Source organism: Pogona vitticeps, chromosome 2 (assembly GCF_051106095.1).
Source record: "Pogona vitticeps strain Pit_001003342236 chromosome 2, PviZW2.1, whole genome shotgun sequence".
Classification (NCBI taxonomy): Eukaryota; Metazoa; Chordata; class Lepidosauria; order Squamata; family Agamidae; genus Pogona; species Pogona vitticeps.
The window spans coordinates 98363730-98384220 of NC_135784.1; the positions used below are offsets into that span (position 1 = coordinate 98363730).

Consider the following 20491-nt stretch of genomic DNA (forward strand, 5'->3'; position numbering starts at 1 on the left):
TTTATAAACATTTCCCCTAATACTTTTATTTACAGTATGCATTTTCCCCTATGGGATGAGCTTGCTGGAACAAGTAAAGGGTATTTGTTTCAACTGTATGCATTTTTAGTTTGGGCATTTTGTGAAGCCAGTACTGTTCTGCCCACTTTGTTTCTCTGAAATGCCCTGGAATTCTCACTCGTGCAGAATTTTGAAGTGAGGTGCATTTCTTGTTGCAAAAAGTCTTGGGAGGCACCAGATGGGTACTTTCTGTTGTGACTGTCAGATCCAGTAGGACTCATTAAAGTCCTGCTTGATAATAGTGATTACCTTTTATTCCACTTACCTTTTTTGTGTCCTGTTTCTATTACTCTTTCTCTACTGCCCTTTTGTCACTTTTGTGACTGTTTTAATTCCTCATTCTTCTTTGAGTGATTATAGTTGACTGGGGATCACAGTGGGTGTAAGGGCATCACAATGTTATGCGTAGCTGTGGTTAAAAGCAAATGAAAGCCATGAGTATAGGGGCCATGTTCCTTCCTTTACAGGTTGTGCAGGAATCATATCAATGTGCAAATATTTTTTTCAGCTCTTTTGTATTGATCTCTGTAAAATTCAGGAATCTTGAGAAGAAGCTTAGACTCATGCATATTATTGTGAACCTAGTCCTCCACCCCTTTTGGTTCAGTGACAGTCTTCAAGGAGAACAGTTCAGTTTGGCTAATGGACCAGTTTGGAAGACAGTAGAGGTATTCCTGGCTTAAGACTGAAGAAAAGAGAGTTTTGAAGAGGGCAGACACAGAGATTGGAAGTTTTCTCTTGCGCTGTCCCATTATGGACTCTTGGAAGACAAGACTCCTAAAATTTGATGCCTTTCAGCAATCTTTTTATTTCTGTACCTATGTTTAATGTTTGCTCGAAAATAATAGTTTTGCCTCCATTTTAGGATGTCTATTTCTTAGATCTTTGAATAACCTTTCATTAGTATGCTAAAAAATTCAGAGGTGTCCCCTGGAGCAAGTACTTGACCTTGTAGTTTTTCCATCCAGGAATATGCTAGAGGGAAGGGATTTATGCCAACATATATAGAAACATTTATTCCTAACTAGACTGTTCGTTTAAGGTGCCATGCCCAGGCCAGGTTAACTTGTAGCAAGCAGGATGAGAAAGATGTAGACTAGAAGATAGAGCAAAGGAGCCAAAAACAATAGACTAAGCCAGAGTGTGATGCAAGGATGTACCTAAAGCTTAGAGGCTTATGTTCAGGAGCTTAAAAAACGTCTTGTTAAATAAAATGTCTGGAAACAAAGCATATAGCATATGAATGGTATATCATAAAGATAATTGACAAAGCTGTTTAAATATCGACTGGGCCCTAAGTCAATATGTATTGGGAGGCAACTGTTCTCTACTTTGGACAACAATCCTGAATTCCTATGCTTCTATGTTCACTGCAAACACTGTTTCTAGAACTTCTGCTGATTGATCTGGTGTAATGCAAACCTATCTGTTGTACTTATAAAGCTATCCTTCATTCATTAACATTTCCATATAGCTATAGAAATATAATGTTATATTTATGTAAAACACACCCTAACATGTAAGGTTTATCTACCAGCCAGTTTGCTTCCACTGTTGCTCTCTAATGGGCATGGTAGTTTGGCCTTTTGGGGATTTGGAGGGCCAAAGATGCTCCATCACTAGAATAGAGTTCAAGGAAGTTAAATGCAAACTTATTTAAATATAGAACAGGGAGTTTAGTCAGCAGAGAATGGCATATATCACATGAGAAGATGAGCAAATGAATGAGGCTCTGGTGTTGTGGTTAACACTGATCACCTGGGTGGTCTACTCAGAGCAGATGTAGAGACAGACCTGGCATTGCTATTTACATCAGGGTGCTTTCCCTGTCTTTGTATCCATGTTGTGTGGCCTTTTGTATGGGAGTAGCATAAACAAGAGACAGGTGAATCAGGAAACAGGCACAAATTTCAATCTGTACCCAAAGGCTTGAACTGCAACAAAAAGCTGATTAGCATAACTATATCTAAATACAATGTAGTGTATAGCAGACACTCTGAATAGACAAAAAAAGCACTCTGGCTTTATCACAGGCAAACTCTTGAAAGCAGAAACCCATTGCTTTAACACTTCCCTGGCAATTAACAGGCTAGCAGATTTGAATATTCTGTTTATAAATTCTTGTCATTAATTAACTGCCTTATTCATGGCCAAGATATTGATGCTAAGTATCCCCTTTAAAGCTCATACCTGTGTTTAATTGTATAATTGTCATTTGCTGCATCCCATGAGGATCACTACTTTGCATATATACCTTAGGCCAGAATATTTTATTCACTACATCTGAGAAAGTAGATCCAGGAGAGAAAAGTAGTCTTAACAGTGTCATAAGACTCTTTTTCAGGAATGGGGGTGGGTGGGGGTGGAGGAGGACTTATGCCAAAACAGACCACCATGGCTAGTTCTTTGGAGAGCATCCCAAGTAATTTCTAACAGTCTGTCAAAAACTTACCTACCTGTGGCAGATAAGGTTGGCAGGAAGAATTTGTAGGATAACATGAGGTCTGAGGGACAATAGCCTGTTTGGAAAATCTTGTAACCCATCTAGATTATATCTGTGTCTCACCAGTGGTAAATATATCTAACTGAGGGAGATGCCTCTTCTGTCTTAAGACTTGGACCATAGAGACTTACTGGCTTTGACAGCATGTTATCCTCCCCAACATCCTACCCTGCAACACTCTTTTTGAAGAGATCTAGAAAACTTGTCACAATCATGTGCATATTTGGTTGGTCCTTATAGATGTGGCCTGGGTAAATTTGAGCATTTTTTTCCTATGGACCTCCACATCTTGATTCATTTTGCTGAAGGATCTGAGTGGGGGGGTCCCCAGATTTGCAGTGAAAAATAAAGAAGATCCCCCTCCTTGATTTATTATGTAAGTAGACAGATCCCTGGGCTCAAGGGTTTATCATTTTGTCACAGGGGAGACAAGAAAGGAAGGAGAGCGGGGGTGGCAGCAGGTTTAAACAGATGGAAGTAGATTCATTTCCTTCAGATAGACATATTTATTTGTAGTTATAATAGGGTCAGATGTGACAAACAGTGCCTTTTTTTGGAATGACAGCTCCCAGAATTCTACAGCCTGCATGGAACTAAGTTCCTTCTCTCTGAAGAGGACACAAAAGCTTTAGTGTTTGATCCAAACCAAATGCTTCTTCTGTAAAATGAGAGTTGGACCATAAAGAAGGCTGACCGCTGAAGAATTGATGCTTTTGAATTGTGGTGCTGAAGGAGATTCTTGAGAGTCCCCTGGACTGCAAGGAGATCAAACCTATCCATTCTGAAGGAAATCAACCCTGAGTGCTACTGGAAGGACAGATCCTGAAGCTGAGGCTTGAATAATTGGGCCATCTCATGAGAAGAGAAGACTCCCTGGAAAAGACCCTGATGCTGGGAAAGAGCAAAGGCAAGAGGAGAAGGGGATGACAGAGGACAAGATAGTTCGACAGTGTCATCAAAGCGACCAACATGAATTTGACCCAACTCCAGGAGGCAGTGGAAGACAGGAGGCCTGGCATACTCTGGTCCATGAGGTCCCGAAGAGTCGGACACGACTTAACGACTAAACAACAAGTATTTTGTGAGGAAAGTGCTAGTATGTAATGAGAATTTAAGTAAAGATTACCATGAGTGGAAGACAACATTTAGGATACCCATCCAACTAATCCGCCTGATTTTGGCTCAGCTAGCCTGTATATTCTTTGTTGCATTAGCCAAAGTGGAAACTTAAGGTTTTGCTTTGTGTAAAACTACAGACCTTTGAAAGAAGTAGGGACATTATAATTTTGCATACTATTTAGGTGTACATGTAGTTACTTCAAAGAAGAACTCCAGTATTCCTAAGGAGGTAGAGTGAAGGAGAAATATTTTGTGCACTGGTTTTAATGATACTCTAACGTGATTGCAGGACAGATATGTTTCGCATTCATGGAGGTGCTGTGAATAATCAGATTAGTAGCAGGGGCAGAAATTCACAGCAAGAAAGGAAAGCTAACCTTTTAATTTTGCAGAACATTGTTGATACAAAAAGAAAGATGTAATGAAGGGGAAAGGAAACACTTTTGTCTTTCTCAGCTATTTGGTAATGTTCTCTTAACCTAATATCCCATTTTAGCCCAGGGTTAGCAAACTCCAGGGGACTGGATGACCAGCGAAATAAAGCCCAGCTGTAATTTTGTGTGTGCTTGGAACATATCCTCCCACCATGCTTCCTTACGCAAAATATATACAGTGGTGCCTCACACAACGATGTTAATTGGTTCCAAAAAAATCAACGTTGTGTGAAACATCGTTCTGTGAAACACCATTTCACATAGGAATGCATTGAAAACCGGTTAATCCGTTCCAATTGGAATGGATTGCCATCGTTCAGTGAAAATCCCCATAGGAAACATCGTTGAGTGAAACAATGTTTCCTATATTGGAATGTATTGAAGCCGACTCAATACATTTCAATGCCTTTGCGAAGTCCTTTTTCGCTCCTGTAAAAGTGTCTTACAATGTTTGGACGCTGTTTTAAATGATTGCAATGGTTAGTCCACCTCCTGAAACCTATGCAAACTGATTTTGGTGTTGTTCTGACACTTCGTTAATTTATGATGATTTTTTGTTTTTTCCATTGGAAACCATTAGACAGACCATCCAATGGTTTCCTATGGAGAAAAAACAAAAAATCATCATAAATTAACGAAGTGTCAGAACAACACCAAAATCAGTTTGCATAGGTTTCAGGAGGTGGACTAACCATTGCAGTCATTTAAAACAGCTTCCAAACATTGTAAGACACTTTTACAGGAGCGAAAAGGGAGGTCGGGAAGAACTTTAAAAGGCAAACGGAGATCAAAGAGCCCTTTCCCGATCTCTATTTTCGCTCCTGTAAAAGTGTCTTACAATGTTTGGAAGCTGTTTTAAATGATTGCAATGGTTAGTCCACCTCCTGAAACCTATGCAAACTGATTTTGGTGTTGTTCTGACACTTCGTTAATTTATGATGATTTTTTGTTTTTTCCATTGGAAACCATTAGACAGACCATCCAATGGTTTCCTATGGAGAAAAAACAAAAAATCATCATAAATTAACGAAGTGTCAGAACAACACCAAAATCAGTTTGCGTAGGTTTCAGGAGGTGGACTAACCATTGCAATCATTTAAAACAGCGTCCAAACATTGTAAGACACTTTTACAGGAGCGAAAAGGGAGATCGTTGTGTGAAAATCCCCCATAGGAAACACCGCTGTGTGAGGCAGCAAATTTGACAGAAAAAGGCATCGTTGTGTGAATTCATCGTTGTGTGAGGCACTCGTTGTGCGAGGCACCACTGTACTTTAGTTGTGAAATGCATTGCATTTCATATAGCTCTCCAGTTTTAGTGTTTAGAATTTCACACTGAAATTCTGCTGCCATGCACCTGCTTGCTATTTTGGTAACATCCACTCGGAAGAAGAAGTGTACAACACTTAGTTGCTGATCCTAGTAAATATGTTCTCTTGTAAATATTTTGGAGTGTTTCTCACCCTTCATTTCAATACACTCATCCAGTTGTAAACACTTCATAGCACAATACTTGTAGCATTTTTGGTACTTCCTTATTTCAAAACCATGAATTACCTTGCTCAGAGTTCATTTCTATTGTGTGTGCTTGTGAACATGTGAATGTGGAGGTGTGGGTTGTGACTAAGCAAGACATCCAGGTTCTGAGCTTGTGAATTGTGCCATGGGTATTGGCTTCAATGGCTGTGGTTGCTATGGTGCTTTGTCAGTCCCTCACACCTACATGGACTCTTGACACATGGGGAGGTACAGATCTCTCCATCTGTCAAACTACTAAACAGCATGAGCGCACTATGTTTGTTCTGTAGATGGACTTCAGCCAGCAACTCATTGTTCAGAATGTTGCTTGGTCTTCTCCATTGCAGCTATATACTAGAACAGTGGTTCCGAGTCTTGGGTCCTCAGATGTTCTTGGACTAAAACTTCCAGAAGCCTTCATCACTATCTGTGCTGGCCAGGATTTCTGGGAGTTGTAGTCCAAGAACATCTGAGGACCCAAGTTTGGGAACGGCTGTGCTAGAGCATTCAGCAGCATGACCTAGCTCCTCTCATGGCACAGATACCTGTAGAAGGAACCACTACTGTGTCCAGCTCACATGGAGGACGACATGTATTTGACTGTTCACAGATGGATTTTCATACTTTATGTGGGGATATGTGGGTGACCTGTATTATAGGCATCACATCAAAAAGTGCAGGGTGAGTGGTCAGGCCTCATTCCTCATTTGTTTGTAAGGAGTCAAACAGGGCTACTGTACGTTTAATCTGGCTGCAGAATGTCTCCGAAAATGTGGTTTATTGGGAGTTGTGTGTGTGAGAGAAACATCCATATGTCTGAACCCTCATGCATGATATATAATTAGGCTTCGTTCCCCCCACCCCAATAATAATGGGATTGCAATCTGGCCTGTGGCTTCCTGGATATGTGAAACCAAGGAAAATGCCCCTTACCAGTTGGTTGGGCCCTGTCCAGCAAAGGCTTTTGTCCTGTACTCATATTTTAGTTCTCAGTGCTCTTGCTAGTATTTTTTTTACTTGTCATCTAACCCCCAACCTGCTCCTCTCCATAACCTGTCAGCGCCCCTCCCTCAAGAGAGCGTGAGCCCCCTTTCCAGGATGCCAACTTCTTATGTGAAACAGCTTGCTCTCCAAAAGTCATTCCTGTGCAAAAACACTCTGTTCTTCTTGCCAAAGTTTCTTATAATTTAGGTATTTCCCCCCCCACACACGCCCCTTGCCAGCGTATGTTGACAAATGGCAAGTGCCACACTGCTTGATGACTGCACTGCTAACTTAAAATGGAAGAGGAAAAAAGATGTTGCATAGAGATATGCCACCAAACTCATTTCCTCACCAAGGAGAAGCTGTGTGGTGCTTTATATGGCATGTGGGGTAGACAAATGCTATGGGAACAAGTGACAAAGAGAACTCAGGATTGTGTGTGTGTGGGGGGAATATTTTGAGAGGGAAGGGAGTAGAACAGCTGGGGTGAAGCGACATAGCATGGGTGAGGTAAGGAGCCTTTTAACTTGATCCTTTCCTGAGCATTCATGAGCACGCGTATGTAATTTGGAGAAACCCTGCAGGAGTAGCGGAAAGGGTTGTAGCATCTTGTATAGGTAAATTGGGTCCATTGGGCTTATGCATATACTGTAGCATGACTACGCTAGAGATCTGTGGCCTGCCTAGATATGCCTAGTCCAAACTGTGTGGAATGCTGTATGAGTAAGATTTTCCTTGTCCAGAGTCATTCTTAAATAGAGCCTTTCTCTTCAGGGAATGGTTACATTAACTTCCTTCTTTGAAGAACTGTTCACCTGCCTGGGTATTGGCAGTACTGTCAGTGAATACATTTTTTGTTTGGAGATGGAACTGGTTTGGCAAGATTTCTGTTTTTTTTTCTGGGTTAAGTGGTGAAAAGGCATTACTTTTAGATTTGTAAGCAGTCTCTTGGATTAAGCAAATACATTTCATTCCCAGTAACTTCAAAGAGTTCGGATTAAAGCCTTCTAGTGCTTGCCTGTTTGTTCAGAAAAAAGTATACTTCAATTTTCTTCTCCAGAAAAGGAGAAAACACAATAGAGCAAACATAGTCACAATGAGCTGCCGTTGGAGCACCTGTGTGACTGGCTAAAAGCAGCAGCTTTTGAAGTTGAATTATTGTGACCATGAAATTGGAGGAAACTCTGGACAAGGATAGGTGAGTTTGTGTTTATATATTGTGTCTAGAAAGCCAGGTTGCAGTGGAGAGAGTGGCAGGCAAGACACATTGGGGAGATTTTGATTCAGATCTTTACTCAGCTATGAAACTTACTAGCTGACTTTGTGGTAGTTTCTACCTTGCAGCCTGAACTACTCTAAACACTGGTCAGGGTGAAAATGGGAGAAGGAGAACTGGGTGTGGTGCCTAAACTAAGCTATTCAGAGGAAAGATGGTATATTCACGTTACAAAATTTGTTTCAAGGTTCATTTGAGAAGCAGATTTTTTCACTGCACAGTTAACAGTTTTTTGTTTCTGTGTGCAATCAAGTCACCTCTATATGAGGGTGATCCTATGAACTAATGACCTCCAAAAGATCCTGTTATCAAACCCATGCAGTAATAAAGATCAAGGAGATGTTCCTTCTACTAAAGTACTAGGATTTGGAAAATATGGTGGACAAAATAATGGTTATTTATGGTGAATCCGTAAAATAACCCATTTATAAGGGAGTATGAATGGATCTATAGCCTTGAGCAGAGAGATTCTTTGGGCTGCTTTTCATAATATATGGAAGAAATTCTAAAGGATTTACAACTGATTCCTTCATGGAGGATGCAATACTCCATCCCTACACCCTGTCCGTGGTAGCACAGTAACCAGAAACCTGGGAGGGGATACATGCCTCTGTTCCTTCTTTGTATTGTGCAATGCAGTTTGTGCTGTGGCTCGTTAAACTAAATAATTTTACTAAGTTCAGTAAAAACTGGTGGGGCTTTTGACTGCAGTAGAAAAATAACGTGCGAAGGTGGTGTGCATTTTTAAACACTTTGGAGTAGTCTCGTATTATCTACCCTGGAAAGGGTCACCATAAGTTAAAATCTATTTTATGGCACATCATCATCAGTAGTAGTGGTAGTGGTGGTGGTGGTAGTACTAATAACAATTTTTGTAACCTTTTTGATTTTCCAGAAGTGGAAAGACTTATTCATGTGTCTCATGTGAAGCTTTCAAAGCCCACATCCAGTACTCAGGAATAATTGCCTTGCTTTAGCAACAAAGTTATGCATGTGTTCCTACCACATACTTTACATAGCTGCATAGAAGGCATGCACTTTGACATAGCTGAAATGTTCAAAGATGTTCCAGCTACATTTCACAAACATCATACGGGCAGCTGCTTAGGCAATGTCAACCTTGTAACCCTTTGTGTGTGAAGAGTGGGTTTGAAGATTCCTAACGACTGAGAGAATGCTTTTACAGTAATTAGATCATATTTTATTGTCTTGTTTTTGAGAATAAAAAGAGGATGCATTCACTTAGTTTTTCTTTCTTTCTCCACAGTATCCAAAAGTGCCCACATCCTCCTGAAGCAGATGGAGATAAGGATCAGCGAACGGTGACCATCAACCTTTGTCATATGGGAAAGGCTTTCAAAGTCATGAATGAATTAAGGAGGTACTTTTATAATAATACATTTTGCATCATCTTGTATTTATTAGTCATTTGTTAATCAGAGTCCTTCACCTGCAATTTTACTCTGAAAAGAAAAAGGGAAAGGAAAAAGAGGCTTGATTCAGGCCTACCCTTCCATTTTTGTTGTACTTTTATCATCAGAACATTCACATCATGTACCTCTCTTGGATCACATGGCTGCTCCTCATGCCAAGAATGAGGTTGCTGACGTTGGCATGGAAAGGACATTGATTTGTCAGACAACTCGCTTGAGAAAGAATGGAAGTTGTGGTGGTATGGAAGCTAGCTGTGGAGTAAGGGGCATCTGTTACCCATCCTCTTGTTGAGTGAACAGTTTGGTCTCTCTCCCCCCCCCCCAACTACTGGACTGAGCTATTGTTCCAGGGAGCAAGAGAGACAATCAAATTCATTGTGAGGGTTGGTGGTGAGGCACCCAGCAGTGGCTTCTTGAAGAACCGAAAGGGGTGCTAGCTAGGTAAGCTGTTGTCTAAATTGAAGAGCTATTCAAATCCCTACAGAAGTACCTTCAGTCTAGTCAGTCTAGTACCATTCAAGAGATTTGCTGTGCTATGAGTTCATACGGTGGGGTTGTCCATCTTTTCTTGCAAAGCTGGAAAACATTTAGTGGGGCCCAGTTGCTTCAGTGGAGTCAGATGTCAGTGGCATTGAATAGCTGGTGAGAATCCAAGGTCTGTGCTGTGTGCTGTTGTTGGGCATGCGGCATGTACTTCGTAAAGATAGTGTCCAAATTCCTCTTGTTGGTTTATACTTGCTTTAAAAAAAAATCATATGAGTGGCAAATTGCCGCTCATTACCAAGGTGCTGGTTGCGTTCTTGGGTGCATATTTAGAAGCACCTTGTTAATGAGCAGCAATTTGCTGCAACATTTACACAATTTCTCTTATGCAAGTGTAAATCAGCAATAGAGTTGTGGTTAACATCTTTGAACTGGTCTGAATTTCAGCTAATACAGATTAAAGCAGTATACAGATTGGGTTTTTTTTTTTTTGAAAGGAGTAGTTGTATTATAATTCTTTGTTTTTCTGCTCTTTGTACTGTGCACCTACAATGCTGCTTTTCCAAAAATAAAAAACTTGTCAGAATTTTCAAAATATTTCCTAAGTAAAAAAAGGCATTACATGAAACAAAAAATGTTTATAACTTCCATACATATTTCTATTGATGCAGCTCTCCATATAATCAAGATTCTTTGTTGTGGTTTCTGTGTTTCATGCAAATGGGCTATGTGCCTGCACAGACATGTATTCTGTGTGATTACATAGATGACCACTCGAAGAACCACAGTTATAGGTGAGGAACTTGCCCTTTTCTTCAGAAAAGCTGGTTAAAAATTCATAAAGCAGTTTTACTACTGACATTTATGCCTAACTGCTATGGATAAAAATGTTGGTTTGTTTCTAAATTTCTGACGAATGCTAACCTTCCTACCTACCAATTAAAACTTTTACATTGACTAAAAAGCATACCCCATCATAATTTTTACCAAATGTGCATGTTTATGGTCTTAGTTACGTTGTAATAATCCAAGGCAAACAATAAGGGTCTCCTGATTTTAGATGTCACAGAACATTAAGACTATCATTGCTATGTAGTCCTGTTGATAAAATGAGTAAACAGTGGTCTATGATAATCAGTATGCACTTTTCTGGATGTATGTGTCTGAGGTCATATGTAATCTGCTCCAGAGGAACAATAACTACATCTGCCAAGTATATTTAGAAATGCAGTAATGTACTCTCAGTGGGGGTTTCTGGACAAAATTAGTGTGATGCAGTAAAAAAATTGTGGATAGGGTATCTATTCTTTGCCAAATTGAAAGTGTACAGTCCTGATTGGATCATGTCAAATGTGTGCATACCAAGGCACATGGGTTACAGCACATCGAGAAGGGCTTGAAATGAGTGGCCACAATCCTGTTACTTAATACTCACTGGTGTAACTCTAGAGGTGTCACTTCAGTGGTGAATTCCTGCCAGTCAAGAAGTCAGAGCTCATTCTTCTTGTCACACAGTGGTCATGTGACTTGGTGAGTGACAAGAAAAACAAGAGCTGACCTTTTAATTCAGGGGTCAGGGAACTTCTTTACCTTTTACCCCCCAAAAAAACACATTTATTTACATTGACATTACCCCCCCGGCTCTTGCCATCAGTGGGCGACCCCTGGCCCTCCTGCATTCGTCCGGGACCTGTGGCCACCATCCGGGCAGCCAGTCTGGAGCTGTCACACCACTGGGAAACCACGTCCTTGGCTAGGGGAGGCGGGCACTGCAGAGCCGGCAGGTCCACTGGCCATGAGCTCAGGTGAGGCAGGGTGGGAAGGGGGCCTCCTTGCCAGCGCACCGGGCAGGTGGGCGCGGGCAGGAAGGAGAGCCCTGGCCAGGGCTCTGCCGAGCAAAGAGTCCAGTTGGCCTGGTACGCCACCCTCCCCTCCACTTTGGAGGCGAGGAGGACAGGTGGGTGCCCTGTGAAGTTCATCACCAGGGCTCGCTCTCCCTACACACAACGCCCGCCTACACACAACATCATCGGAAATAAAATGCCTGGGGGTAAAATGCCTGCTGCAACCATCCTCATTACCCCCAGCATTTTCATTTTTACCCAATTTGGGGTTATTTTCCCCTGTTCCCTGACCACTATTTTAATTGGTGGCAATTCACTGCTGAAATGTATAACTTCAGGAGTTATACCAGCTTTAAGTAGAATAGAATTCTGTCCTGTAAATAACATATCTGCAAGAGAAAAATGTACATGCTGATGTACAAACAAAATCTCTTGCTTTCCTGAAAAATGGAAAACTATTTGTGCAGAAGTATTCATAAGAGATGTCAACATGACACTTCTAATCAAAGCACGGACTCAGTTTAAACTATTTATTAAATTATATACTGTATGCATGTGCATCTAAAATGAACTTGTGAATGCATCTTTTGACCAACCTGTCCTTTAAATTTTTCATTTTATACCACTGGTTCCCAAATTTTCATCCCCAGATTTTGCTGGATTATATCTCTTAAGATTCCCCAGTCATTGGCCATTCTGGTTGGAGTTTCTGACATCTATCAACATTTAGGATCTAAGTTTGTAACTAAGATATAATGTAGCTAAGAAATGAATATATACAGGCTTGCAGCATGTTGTTTGATAGTAACTGCTGAGTAACTAGGCCTTTAAACTAGGAGTAGGTAAATTCAGTCAGGTTAGACTATTTTTCAGATTAACCAGTGGTTCAGGGAGATGGCCAACATTGCTAATCCTTCTTGAGGTGTTTTTTAAAAGTTTGTTTTCACTTTTTTATGTTAAGTCTTAAATATTGTTTTATTGTTATTTTTGTATAATGAAAAACATGAAGTAATAGAATAATGGATATCTCTCTCCCCAAACATAGGCAGACATACTGAATGCATATAGGACACATGGTTTCTAGAACTTCATTTTTAATTAAAAAAAAAATTGGTCATTCTCAAAAAAAATCAAATTCATTCTGTCAGGCCTATTTATTAAATAAAAATGAATCACACATTTTAAACTTTATTTCTGTATCTATTAGTTCAATTCAGAAGGCTGGTACTTTGTTAAAGAAGGCGGATAAAGAGCAGCAACAGCAGAAAATTGCAGCTCTGTGTGCCAAATACCCCTCAACAGCAAAATGTGTAATAAAGAGAACAGAATGAGTGCTATTTCTGGATAAACTTGGGAAGTCTTCTGAAATGAGTTACCTCAGTTAGAGTGCGGAAAGCTCTTTCAAAAAAGATGAAAGTAAAAATAAATACAGTAATTTATTCTTGAAGTACAGTAATTATTAGAATACATTGTTATATGCCAATTCCTATTTCTAATTCCTATTGATTTTTGGTGGGGAAGCCACACCATCAATATTTGGCAGCAGGTTGCATTGCTGATTTTAAGTTGGAGCTTTTAAATATGGGGGACTATTTTTTTTACAGGCTGCAGAAATGGATGGGAGAGGCTTTATGCAGTTTACAGCCTCCGTGTTCCCTATCCCTGCTTTAAATCACTGGTTCTTAACCTTGGGTTACTCAGGAGTTTTGGACTGCAACTCCCAGAAGCCTTCAGCACCAACTGTGCTGGCTGGGGTTTCTGGGAGTTGCAGTTCAAAAACATCCGAGTAACAAAGGTTAAGAACCACTGGTTTAAATGATACAGCCGTCCTAAAGAAGAATGCATGGAAAAGCAGCTCTGTGAGACTCAAACAGTGCCAAAATGATATGAAGTATCTTTCCAGTTCCTTATTATCTTGGCCTGAGAAGACAAGGGTACAGTAGTACTAGAATACAGCAATCTCTGTGCCAGAACACTTGGCTGCCTCCGTTACATACAGGATAGATTGGGATAATATAATATTATATTAATTCTGTTGCAACGCAAGTGCAGCAGAGGATATTGTGTGTTTGTGCATGGGCGGGTGGGCGGGCGGACAGCATTGTTTTCTCTCTGGAAGCTAATGGCCTGTCTTGTGCATGATGCTCTTCTAACCATACAAGACCACAGTTGCCCTGAGGCCTTTGTTGTCTCTGTCCTCCCATGCTTATTGCCAGTTTATGCTTTCGGCTCCCTGCTGCTCCTGCTGCTGAGCACTTCTAGGGCTCAACTGCGGCATTTGCTTGAATGCCTTAAATTTGTTTTTGTGTGTTTCAGCAAAAAACTAATATTTGTGGCAGTGTTCTGTTTATGGCTTTTTTTTTCCAGACCGAGGAGAGCTTAATTATAGTTGAGAGGGGAAGAGCTGCTGTTTGCTCTTTTCCTCAGAGCTGTGTGTGTCTCTCCAGGAGGCTAGTCTGTGGAATTCTCTGGGGAGTTGACAGAACCATGGGAGCAGGATGCCCATATACATTATGACAGTGGGAACTGCCACACCTTTGCTTACCTTGGCATTCTTGGAATAGCAGGTGGCAGTGACAGCCACTATCCCCTTAGCCTACCTCCTGGTCATAGAGATGGATACAGGACGGGTGATTGGCTTGCCCAGGCTCAATGCTTGGTGGCCTCGGCACTGGGAACAGGAAACACGTGTCCTTTGTGTGCATGATTTGGCCGTTCATAGGGTCCTAGTGGCTTGACATGCACGTGTGTTGGCTATGGGGCTGGCTCAGGAAGGGTATTGGGAAGAGGACTGGCTGTGAGGGTAGGTGGTGGAGAGGAAAGAGGGGCACCTTATCTCTTTCTGTTGTACTCTTTTTTTGACAGTGTAGGCTCCACATTTGCTGCTGTTCTTTCCCCATCTGGGATATCCCAAGCCGATCGGCAAGTTCTTTTTGTGACCAACTCTGTATCAGTAGGATACAGAGGGACGCAGCAAAGCCTGTTGTGTTGGTGCCCATTCAGCCTCTTCATTTCCCCTTCCATAGCTGCCTGGTGGGCAAAGCAGGATAGGATTGGGTAGGTGGGTAATCAGAGGAGGCATCTCTCCCCCCACCCCACATGAAAAGATTGCTTCCAGCATCACTATCCAAATGTCTTAATTCCTAGCTTCCCTCTGGGGACCGTCCAAGAGTCTTAAGGTTAGCTTGCCTGCCTTAGGTTTGATTTTTTTAATGCAGAGGAGAAGGGCTTGTAGAGGAAGGAGACTCAGAACAAAATTGATATGGATGCTGGTGGGCCACCGATTGCTGTGAACAGCATGTATGATACAAAAGACGAGGGAGGAAGAAAAGAAAAGAAAGCTCTATCCTGCCATTTCTATTTGTTTAAAAATCTAGTAATGGAACATTTCTGGCATTAAGACACCTACACATAATGGCAGAGGAAATGCCTTTTGTAGAAGCTGTCGATACAAATTGTTCGTTCAGTATTCATTGAAATGGCATGTGTGTGTGTGTATGTCTTGCCAGGCTGCCTTTTAAAAATATCTCCACATCTTAAATTTGACCGTGTTTTGAAATAATTCTCCCAAGAATGCATCCTTAAAATGGAGTTTTCTGTCATGACAGAATGATTCATCTGTGACAGTGACGGGTGATGTTTGTCACACTAAAGTGAACTGACTAGTGGAATCAACAGCAGTCCCCTGTGTACCCTAAAATTCTGATCAGGGTTGCTGGGAAAATCTCTGGAGGAGTTTTTTTTTTCCTGGTACCACTAAGGTCTGCAGACATGGGAGAGGAGAGTGGAATCCCAGTTCCATTGACACTGCATACTGAAGTATAGCACTGGATCTCCATCAGTTTTGGAGCCCTTCAGGTGTTTCAATTGATTTCTATCCTTTTTCTTCCCTCTAAACCTTATTCTCCATATGTAGTAGAATCTGGGAGCGGCAATGTTGCTGTACTGAGTGCAGTAGGATTACCATTAATGTTTAAATGCGATTTACTTGGCAGACTGCTTAAAGTTGTTTCATCTCCCCGGGTTAGTTCATGTTAATATCATTCATGTGAGGGAGAAAATGGGTCTTATTAATTGAAACATATTGTACTCCCCTAGCTTTTATAAGGATTAATGAGGTACTGCATGTTTTCACATTGAAATGTAGCATAGATCTTGGTGCCTCAGGCTATGAGATAGGTGTGGGGATTTTTTTTTTTTAAATGAAGGAATTGTTAGAGTTACTGAAATGATTTGTGGAAAGCTACAGTTGAATGGATGGAAAGACTGAAGGAGCCTGGCAGTATAAAGAGCTTTTGTCCACTAGAAAGATCAATATGATTGTAGTGACTATAGAATACGTTTGGGTTACCTACCCACATTGTAGTAGATTGTGATATTACAGTAATACAAAAAGTAGAAGACTACATTTACCTTTTAATCTGAGCTATTCTTTCAGTAGTGGATAGTGAAAAATTAGACCTTCTCTTTGTCTCAGCCCATTCTTCCTAAGAGTAGCCTGCTTTTTATTTTATTTTATTCTGTTTTGTTTTGTTTTATCTCTGCCATGACTCTACCGTGAAAGCCTTCGAGAACCCACTAGACTAGTTTAAATAATTTTAAATAAAGAGTAAGGCCTCCCTGTAAATCTTAAAATCTGGTAAGGCTGTTATAGAGATGGCCTTTCAAACATCCGGTTGTATTTCTGTTCCTCATGTTCTGAGAGGGTGGCATAGGCCAGAACAGTACTTCAAAAGCTGAGGTATAATATCACATGGAAGCTACAACAGTCATTTGCCCCTCGCCCGTCTTTTGTATTTTTGATAATTCTGTGTAGTGAAAGATTTGTTGGAGGAAACATTGTTGCAGAGTTCATGTAGAAAGAATGCTATATGGGAACATTTGCTGATACCATGATATTTGGTGTGTTCACAGTAAGCGGCTTCTCTGTGATGTGGTGATTGTGGCAGAAGATGTCGAAATAGAAGCCCATCGTGTTGTCCTAGCAGCCTGCAGTCCATATTTTTTTGCCATGTTTACAGGTAATGTTGTTCCCCAAGCAAATCACAGTTAATGCCTGGTGTATGTGTCAAATAATGTGTTTCCAAATGATGTACTAGTGTGACATGAGTCTTTATTTAAAAGTGTTCCTTTAAATGAAGGAGGATGAAGAAACAATGGGTTTTATAAGTGGACTGTATAAGCAGATATTCATAGGCATTTCTAGGTAGCGTCTCATGGCTAGGAGAGTTGTAAGCTGGGTTTTATTCTCCTCACGTTACACATGCTGTATTAAAAATTATATAGTAAGAATAGGGGGCATAAGGCCCTCTCAGATGTTAGTGGATTATAATTCCCGCACCTGTAACTATGTTGGCTAGTACTGATTGGGATTGCAGCCAAGAAATGGTCATTTCTGCTGTAAAGTTTTTTATAATGGAAACCTAGAGCTGTTTTCTGTGTTAAGGCTGCTGTTGTTCAAGACTAGTATTTGTATAGGATCCTAATACTGAGATATGGGGATGAAAAATAGTAGTTAGCCTGTGTTTTACTGTCATTTGGGCCTTTTGGCCAAGGACCAAAATGACAGCGAATCTAGGAAGAAAGATTTGGGGTGGCAATAGGCTAGAAGAAGGCCATATGATATTCCCTGCCATGTATAAAAAGCTTTCAGGCCAGACTTGCTCAGTGATTTGATCATCAAGGTAACTCATCAGCGACAGGTCTCTGCAAACTCAGAATAGCAATGAAACCCTAGCGTTTTATCCTGATTTGCCCTTATTTTGCTTCACCTTGCAGCACCCTCTCTTATGTGGTGGTTCTAATATGTAAACTCGTTCTTAAGATCTCTACTAAGAACAGAAGGAACTGCACGTTGCATAGTAGAGCTTTTGGATAGACTGTTCAGCAGATCACTGCTCTGAAATTCAGCTTATGTTTAGATGCATCATATACTCTAAAAGTGATATAGTTTGCTTTTATAGCAAAGGGTGACTCCTCTCCTGCCACAATGATTATTACTGTCATCAGTGTCTATACAACTACAGCTGTACTTAAGACAAGTAAGAAGTGGCAAAATATATGTATATCGACGTGTAACAAGGTACATGTGGGGTGTATGCAGTTTAAAAGAAGATAGGAAAATAACACCCATATAGGATACTTGTCTTGTGTGAAGCAACTGTCAGACACAAGACTGTGTTAGTTTAAAGTGCATTTTAATGCCTGAATTTTAATGCCTGAATTTTAATGCCTGCATTAAGCATATTCTGCCCGAAGATGAAATATGCTGTAGATTGAGACCAAATGCAGGTACTAAATGTGTTCATCTCTGCATTGTTTCTGGACATGAAAGCTACCATCTTGTTCCTGTTGGTGGAGGGAACCAACTGCCCCCCCCCCCACTTTTAAATTAAGATACAGCAGTGATGATTTCACCAGGACATCCTGTACTAAGGTGAAAAAAAGAGGGCAGGGGAAAGGCCTCTTCATGGTTGCTGTTCAGCCAAATAACTTCCCCACTGCTTTTGGCTTAACGATAAGTATTAAGAGATGCTCAGGGATTGCCCCAGCTCTTCCTCTCTCCTTTTCCTACATAATGCTTGTTAAGTCGGCTGGCATAAATTTGGACAGCACAGATTATGGGGAAGGGAAGGTGTATCATTCATTGATAGAGAACATAGTTTCCATGGAGCCAGATGCCATTCCCTGGCATCCCTAGTTTGAAGGGATCAGGCAGCAGATGTTGGCAAAGAAGCATCTCTTCCTGAAAAAAACCCCAAAAATTGTTATCAGTTAGGGCAGAAATACTGGGCTAGGCAGATAAATAGTTTGGCTTCGTACAAGGCTGCTTCCCGTGTTCCTTTCTAAGAACTCTGCTTCATCCATGGAACTGAGAATGTGGAAAGCCGTGGCACCTCCCTTCTTGATTGGCTTGTGGACCCAGTTCTCTGTCAGTTGAGTTGCTGACTTCAGGCCTTCAGGTTCACAGTATAATATACTGCCAGGGAAAGTTACACAACTCCATGAAACCTAGAATTAGAGCTGTAAGCACCACCGATCCAGAGCAGAGCTAGTTGGCTTTTTTTTTTAATGAATGCTTCAAATGCACAAAATAGCCTTGCCTGATATAATCATTCAGAATGCCTGGCCTGATATAATCTCTTTCTCCGTAGCACTTAAACACAGAAAAATCATCCAAAAAAATACAGAAAAAAACTACTGTGTGAGCTCAGACTCCCACCCTCAAGCTGCTTTTCTCTGTGACAGCTTGAGCAGTGATAAAGATCAAACCATTTCCCACTGAGTAAAAGGGCCAATTTCAGCTTTTCTGCTACAGGTCAAAGCCCTCTTATTCCAAAATTGTATTTATTTCACAGTTATGTAATCGCACCACACTGGGCTAGACTTTAGTGCTACAGCATTCTCTTGATAAGTCAGTTTTCTAGTTTTTTAGACTCTTCTGGATAGATACAGAGAACCATCTTACCATGTAAGTATTGTTCGGAAAATCAGTGTAACTGCTGGCATTTTCAGTGAGAATAGGACAAACCACTTGCTTCTATAACCAGAAACCAATGAATTCATGATGGTTTCTGTTTATGGAAACGGGTGATTTCCCCTGTTCTCTCTGAACATGCGATTTCTCATTGATTTCCCAAATAACATGCACAATGTTTTAAGTAAGCATTTTGTAATTTTGTTAGTTAAGCAAAAAAAAAATCATGTTATAAATATTCTTAGCCAATAACAAAAGGAAAACCTGCTTCAAAAGAAAGGTCTTTGCCTGCTTGCAGAAGGACAGCAAAGAGGGGGCCCTCTCTTGTGTCCCCACCAAAAGCACCTGTGAAGGTGGTGGGACCAAGAGAAAGGACTTCCCTTGTGATCATAATGCCCAGGCTGGTTCATAAAGGGAGATTCAGTCCTTGAGATAGCTTGGACCCAAGCGGTTTAGGACTGGATAGGTGAAAACCAACACTTTGAATTGTGCTTGGAAATGGATCAGCAACCAGTGGAGCTGTTGTAATGCGGGGTTATATGATTACTAACCAGGCACTGGTCGCATTTTTAGGCACATGTCTGTTGTGCAAATGGGTACATAACTCATAATGTTACCAGTGCCTTATCAATTTTATATATATATGTAATTTATTTATTCGATTTATACCCTGCCCCCCTAGACAGCGTCTACTCGAGGCGGCTTACAAAATCATAAAATATCATAAAATAACAATAAAAACTGCACAATCAAATAAACAACATTATTAGTGGCTATTTGCTGTGGTGAATTATGCAGTGTAACTTGTGCACATGTAAATCACCAACAGACCATTTTAGCAGTTTCTCTGTTGTACCTTTGTATGTATTGTCAGTGCAAAATGGAGAGAAAATTGAGTGGGGAAAAACAACCTGAATAGGTATATGGACACAATAAATCACTGAACACTCCCCTCACATGACAAACTAACCAACATGATTTCAGGGATATCACTGGTTTATTGATTAAAAAATGTACACATCTTTGAACATCTCCAAATGTGCAAATATTTTCAATATATGCTTCATGAAAACTGTTATTATTCAAATTTCCTGGGAGTCACCCCAGTACTACATGGGAAATGCAGTCCTGTGAGAGGCTGTCTCTATAGAATGTAATGGATGGTGGGACTATACTTCCCATGGAGCATTGGAGTGACTCCAAGGAAACACTGGAACTCCACGAAGCACAGAGGCATCTTCTTCAAAGATGAAACACATACAGTGAGCAGATAATAGGGGTAGGGATACATCTCTTTACCTTCTAGTTTCTGCTCTGTCACTTCGAGACTTCTCCAGAGGGGTAGGTCCTGAGCAAATTGT

General features: G+C 40.8%; 1 protein-coding gene across 3 annotated transcripts in view; it reads left to right on the forward strand.

The window, feature by feature from the left end:
• KLHL3 (kelch like family member 3) overlaps positions 1-20491 on the forward strand; it is an 82518-nt gene that overhangs the window by 12460 nt on the left and 49567 nt on the right. For 2 of the 3 annotated variants that reach the window (XM_072990120.2, XM_020782679.3), the window contains exons 2-3: positions 9161-9274; positions 16568-16674. In XM_072990120.2, the coding sequence (XP_072846221.1) occupies positions 9161-9274; positions 16568-16674 (221 nt within the window). Of the gene's footprint in view, positions 1-9160; positions 9275-16567; positions 16675-20491 lie in introns of those variants that run through there. The other variant, XM_078385697.1, reaches the window with a different exon arrangement.